The sequence below is a fragment of the Ornithodoros turicata genome, chromosome 3 (genome assembly GCF_037126465.1).
Source record: "Ornithodoros turicata isolate Travis chromosome 3, ASM3712646v1, whole genome shotgun sequence".
NCBI lineage: Eukaryota > Metazoa > Arthropoda > Arachnida > Ixodida > Argasidae > Ornithodoros > Ornithodoros turicata.
Window position 1 is genome coordinate 25,938,069 of NC_088203.1, and position 6,656 is coordinate 25,944,724.

Here is a 6,656-nt window from a genome sequence, read left to right on the forward strand (position 1 = left end):
GGGCATGACCTCTATTATCGGGAGACGGGGTCTTGGGCCTTGAGTGTTCCCCTTTCGCTGCTGAGGAATAGGACCGACGCAGAACGCAGTCGACTGTGGCATGGCTCTGACCACATCGAAGACAGGGGGCTCGGCAGCCCACAGTTGGATGACCAAAGACTCCGCATCTCTCACAGCGTGATACCTTACAGTCGCCTCGGAAGTGGCCTTCCGAGCCACACCTACCGCACACTTTCTTTAACCCTTTGTAGTCTACCATAGCACGGTCCAACCCAACCAGAAGGAAGTTTGGGACCGGCTTCCTCATATCGAACTTGACTACTCGGATTCCGTTGCGTATAGTTGGGCGGTCTTTGTAGACCGGGAACGAAAGATCCTTCACTATTCCATACGGTGCAAGGGCCCGCACAAGTGCGTCATCCGACACGTATTCTGGTAACCTTTTGACTGTCAAATACGTGATCCTTGAGCTTGAAACTGGGTCAAGAGAGACTTCCTTGTCTTCATACACCACCTTTGCGGCTTCGAGAAGAGTATCACGGGCTCGCCTATTTTTGGCAAGAACTTGGAAAGACAGACCACCCTGGTGTTGAATGGAGTGTACATTGTCGTGACCTACCAGATCACAGACGGCATCCATGACGCCATCTACGGAAGCCTCGTCGGGCACGGTGAAGTTGAAAGCATGGTCCTTTGGGGGCCTTACGGTGCTTAGCGCGCAGGACAGTGCGGCGGACATCGTGAAGAACCCTGGGGTGGACTACGAGAAGTCAAACCCCAGGCAAGCGAAGTTAGGCTTAGTATAGCAGCAGGAGCAGAATGAGCGAACGTCTGTACAGATCAACGTCGTCGTCGTCGTGGGTAGTTTATTATTAGGTTAGTGCAAGTTCGGTGTTTGCATTTTTATGTCCAGGTTAGTCGCAGTTCGCCATTGGCAGTTTCCCACGGTCGACTGCGTATTTTATAGGCTGATAACATTCATTTACCGTAGTTTATTTTGCAACAGGGATTTCCATCACTTTATTTCGAGGTACACCCGTTCAATATTGTAATGGCGGGGATTAAGACTTGCGTTCGACGGAAACTAAACTTCCCTTAGTGCTTCCCTGTGTGCAGACAACATCTGCATTTCGACCGCTGGAACATCTTGACTCGAGCTTCATCAGCGTCTTCAGCGCTATTTATGGATGTCATACGAACGTATAGCAAATAGCACTCTTGGCAAATTTAGTGAAACTGCGGCTTCTGTGCAGAGCTCGCCAAATGATTAATTATAACTTTTGCTGAAAGACTAACGCGTTCAAACATGTGTCCTAGCTGCATGCTTTGCTGATGATGATTGGCATTTTTATGGCCCATTAGCAACCTAGCAAACCTTATTAAATATTACAAAGCAAAATATTACAAAGAATTCACGCGCTGCTTGCTGTCTCACGAGGTGCAAAAACTCGCCTGGTAGTTGCAGAACCCAGGGCCATTCCTGCACTGAGCCTTTCCGTGCGCAACAGCAAAAATGTCCCAGATTATCTGCGTTTCCTCGCGCATTACGGACGTCACGCTGTCATCGCAGCCGGAGAAACACGAGCGTCCACGCTTTCATCCATCAAGCCACCAATACATTTACAATCCAGTCATCAACAGAAGCCAGGTATCCCGAAATTCACAGTGAGGTGAATCGACTCGCACACGCAATCCTGGAAGCTATTATGACCGGTCATTTCCACTTCTATATTCTCAGCCCAAAGCCAAAGAGTTGGGGAGAGAACACCTGGCGAGCGTTTTCAAGCAGCTCAGCATCGCCGTAAAATCGGCGAGCTGCATCTCTGTCTTTACGGATGGCTGATCCGCACCCTTGGCGCTTCCTTTCGAAACGCGTGGGTATCGGATCATTCATCGTACTTCCTGGACACCTACCGACCTGTGCCGACGCCACCTAGAGTCGTCAGATAGGACGCAGAGTAGCGACTCTGAGCCACGCCCGCGAGCGAGCCCGCCATCTTGGGTCCGGCGCTGCTGCATCACCTAGCACAGAGCCGTTTATTAGGAGAGTTTGGCCATTGGGAGGAGCCTGTCTCAAAGCGCGCTATTTGACGTCACACGATGGGAGGCGCCAAGGCCAGCGGCATCATTTTGGATCAGAGCTATCGCCTTGAAATCTCCCATTCCGCCATTTTGGAGCAGAGGCACAGCCTTGAAATCTCCCATCCCGCCATTTTGGAGCAGAGGCACAGCCTTGAAATCTCCCATTCCGCCATTTTGGAGCAGAGGCACAGCCTTGAAATCCCCACGTGCCGCCGTGGCTCGCCTTCCATCCCGGTCAAGTGGGCGGAGCGATGACGAATCTGACGTCACGGCGGCTTCCTATCTCCGCAGGCGGCAAAAGATCACAGAATAGCCAAACTCTCCTCATAAACGGCTCTGGCCTAGCAATGGAAGGCCAATCTCCCCCTTCTCCGACGGAGAACAGCGCTCAGTCGAGCCAGCTCGCAACGCAGGAAACCGGTTCTGGATGGAGGGGACTCAACATGAACGGCGCGCCGTACTTGGAAGGAGAAATCACGTGACACGATCGGCCCAATCGCAAACACCGAATAGCGTATCCCGCGCGGAAAACAAATGCGATACTCTGTACCCCTATCTAGTGACTCTAACACCACCTAGATAGAGAAGGACAGCTTACTCGTCGACGTGACGTAACAACTAAGGATAAGCCAATCAGGATCGTGTTTTCAACGACCGTAACCAATCACGAACGTGCTTTCAGCGGTCGTAGCCATGGAGACGAACCACCGTCGTCTGCGAGTAGTGATTGAATGTCCCCATGTGCTAAATAAGAAATCTTGAAAATAAAGCGCAAAGCGGTCCGATATCTTTCTCTATAGACTGATTTTCTGGAAACCGTGTTGCACTATAGATTCAGGTCTACAGGTTCCAAGTTAGCTGCAGTCATTTGCGAGTTCTTGAATTCACAGAACGGCGAATCGCAGTAGCGGACGAATTCTGACTTTATATGTCCACCTAGCGAAGGAGGGAGAGGAGGCAATAAGCAGGCCTTCTGTATCTAGTTGGGTTGCCTGTGCTCAGTCCTGTGTACGTGCTATATTGCAATCGAAGCTATTTCCTCTGCTCTCTAAACTATGTTACGCAGGAGCACGCAGGTTGCAGACATATGTCGCATCTATTGGTGGGTAAGCATGAAAGATCACGAAACCGTATTCGCAAACGAAGCTTCAAAGTGTAGTTCTATGTATATAAAGGCACATTGCAAATAAGGTTTCATTTTCACGATAATCGTGATACAGTGTTTTATGTTATTGTTCAAAGAATAGTTAGCAGCAGTAAGAAAGGAAAAATGCGAGAAACTGGAATGCTTCCAAAAGTGAAACAGCGAGGGTGGCGTTCTTCTTACGTTCATGTACTTACCTACACTATTGGTGGAGAATGTCAGCAAAAGTAGAAAGAAAAGGACAGGGCTAGAACGGGACATCGAGCATCCTGCAACCATCAATAATTTATATGTTAAAGTGACATATATGTTGATAATGATCGGTCTATTAATTCATCTAATTACGGCAACACAACTTCGAAAGAGGGCTATTAACGTGATATCAGGTGAAAGCAAGAAGAAGGCAAGAAGAAGGTTGCAAAAGAAGGCGAATGCGATGTCGGAGCATGTGTGAATGAAGCTCAGACGCAAAATGTATCTCTACAAAGGGAAAGCAGAAACCATTAATAGAGGAATGTAGATGGTAAACACAGAAAATTGCATACTCTACTCCGTACACTCGTTATACTTCAAAGATATATAAAAATACATGTTGCTTCTTTTGCTGGGCGTAGAACTAATCATTCGCAATCAATAAAGCGAGACGCATACGCCACTAACTACTCCCGGCTCTACGATCAAGAATGATCACTTTCTTCTTAGAATTATCTCGCGAGGTAGTCTTTATATCGGCAAGCTCTAGCTCTGGCGTTGAGTCACCGGGCCGGGTCGTGCCGGGCCGGGCCTTTCGATACACCCGGGCCGGGTCGGGCTCGGAAAAGTTGGCCCGTGCAGGGCCCTAGTGTGAGCTGTAATATACTGGTTGCTTTTAGCCAGATTCCCTAACTTGTCAGGATGGGAAAGGGAACCCTGTGCAGGTGCTCCTTGAAAGCGCAGATGCGATAGGTGCTTTCGGACGTAAACAAGGAGAAACGACCAAGGCAGACCACAATTAGGGACGAAACAGACACGCAAGCCTCAGAAGATGTGCGTTCGAGTCCTACTGCCTGGCTAACCTTTTCAGTGACTTCCATCTTTCATCGTTACAACGGGGTGTTTCCATCTGGCTAATCAATTTTTATCATTTCTTGTTAAGTTGTATCTTGGGTACAAAAGTACTTTGCCAAATATACTTTGTATATAATAAAGTATAACAACAAACGTAATAATATATAATAACGTAACATATATAATAAAGCATATAACAAAGTATATAATACTTTGATACCAAAAAATAAACAAGATACAGCTACATTCTGAGGTTATGGCCAATACTGATAGGGACGCAGATTGACAATGACGAAACTCCTATGGGCGTAAGGTATATGACAGAATGTAACACCAGACGTACCTCGCACCTTCAGACAGCCAGTCATGATCCGTAGCATTCGATAACATGAACCTTTCTCTATCCTTTCCTTCAGCCTGTGTTACTCTGCTTGTGGCACATATCCACGAAGCTATCACGCAAGTTTGTGTGAATGTAGTGGGACACACGGCGGAAGGCACGTGAACGCGGGCCTGCCGCAACGATCAATTCTAAAGCACGTTTCGGGCGACTTCCGCTTACGTTGCCCGTTCTGATCAGAACACATTGAATAAACATTCGAACACGCCACCGTTCACACACGTCGTTCAGGACGGAGAGGGGAAAAAAGAAAAAAAAAGAAGAAGAAGAATGAAAAACAGGACAGACATGCTGCCCAGCAATCTGTCTCCTTCGCACGTCCACAATTAGAGTTTTAATGCATCGTACTCTATTGCCTTTGCGTACTTAACATGTAGTGAGTTTGTGCAATGCGCGAAGCTCTTTTTATTGTTTGCGCATGCGCAGAACCACCAACGCTATCCCTTACGTGCGCTATCGCCTTTGCGTACGTAAGAGATAGCGTGGTGGTTCTGCGCAATGCGCGAAGCTCGCGTGCGCAGAACCACCAACGCTATTCCTTACGTACCCAATGGCGATAGCCTACGATGCACTAAAACTCACCAATGTCTATAGTTCGACATCGTGGGGTCAATATTGGTCCTCTCCCGAGAGTGGAAAACTGCGCATGGACTCATGAACTTGGGCATGAAGTTGGGCTTGCAATACCAGCCAGTTCCCAGCACCTGCGAGCGCGTGTTACGTGTGTACACGACTGCGCTTGCGCAAGAGGCTCTTCGTTTGACACTTGAGGGAAGGGCAGTCTGTCTGCCAGAAATGCGGCGATTCAGTCACCCTCTCATGCAGGGGTGCGCAGGGGAGCTCCATAAGCCAAATACTTTGGACAAGCTGAATGGTCTACGGTCAAGGAGCTCAAATTGGCGTCGAAACACCCGGCGTTCACATCTGTACCGGTCAGAGTCCTCCATGATATTGAGAATCACAGGAGCAGCTTGAACGAAAACAACGAAGACAGCGAGAAACGACACCCTAGTTATGTTATCTTTAGACTCAGACTGCTACTGCAACTTTAGACCCTCAGAGACTGCGATGGATCCTGATGTGCCCATCCAAATCAAGGGCTTCTCCTACATTACTGGAGCCAAACGTTCTGGAAACCGAAAGGCCGGAGTTGCCATTTACGCTAAGGATGGCATCAGCGTTACACCTCGAGAGATTTGCAGCAACGTTCACGAATACGATGAGTCCTGTGCCTTCACACGGATCTCAACGTCGTTACTGTGTTCTACAGTGAGGGATTACACACAGATAAGCGGCAACCACTGTAGAGCAGATGATGGACTGCGTTATGATTACTCAGGAGTGGGTCGTCATGGTTGGAGACTTCAACCAAGCCGATGGGAAAGACTTCCAGCTCGCCTTCAATATGCGTTCTCTGTACTTTGTCCGTTCTGCCGTCCCCAAAGGTCCACCTCCACTGACCGAGGAACATGCGTAGACCTCGTCTACCAAACGACGCCTCTGGGTCGTTACTAAGGGTGGTGCAAGCCTTCAAAAAACTTTAGGAAGATCCATTCGTGGATGAAGATCCATTCGTGGATCCCTTGGAAATGCATCAGCATAACCCTCTCGAAACGTCTCACGGTAGCTCCTTAAGTTGAACCTAGGCCAACGTATATAATACAAGCCTCAAAGCTTCCCCTTTCCCCAGTTGGCCGCGTGTGCAGGCAGTGGCGCTCGTTCCGTGGCCCATTGAACGAGAAAAAATGACGCTAGATGTGTTTGATATTCAAACTTACAGATTAAGATGGCTTCTATGGCTGCACGTAGAAAAACAGATACTCATGGAACGATGCGACAGCACCAGATGACACGTGTTTCGCCGTGTTTGCGGCTCGTCGGCCCTGGGTAGCTGCGCATCGTTCGGGATTGGCAAACCAGGGGTCACTCAGCGAGCGATATACACCTGGGAGGGTGGCTGAGCACTCCTCAATGCCACAGTGC

General features: G+C 48.7%; 1 protein-coding gene across 2 annotated transcripts in view; it reads right to left on the reverse strand.

The window, feature by feature from the left end:
- LOC135390078 (complement factor H-like) overlaps nucleotides 1-4,736 on the reverse strand; it is a 30,329-nt gene extending 25,593 nt beyond the window's left edge. For both annotated transcript variants that reach the window (XM_064620089.1, XM_064620088.1), the window contains exons 1-2: nucleotides 4,617-4,736; nucleotides 3,424-3,495 (exon numbers count right to left, since the gene is read on the reverse strand). In XM_064620089.1, the coding sequence (XP_064476159.1) occupies nucleotides 3,424-3,495; nucleotides 4,617-4,653 (109 nt within the window). In that variant the 5' untranslated portion in view covers nucleotides 4,654-4,736. The remainder of the gene's footprint in view (nucleotides 1-3,423; nucleotides 3,496-4,616) is intronic.
- Nucleotides 4,737-6,656: the final 1,920 nt, after the last annotated feature.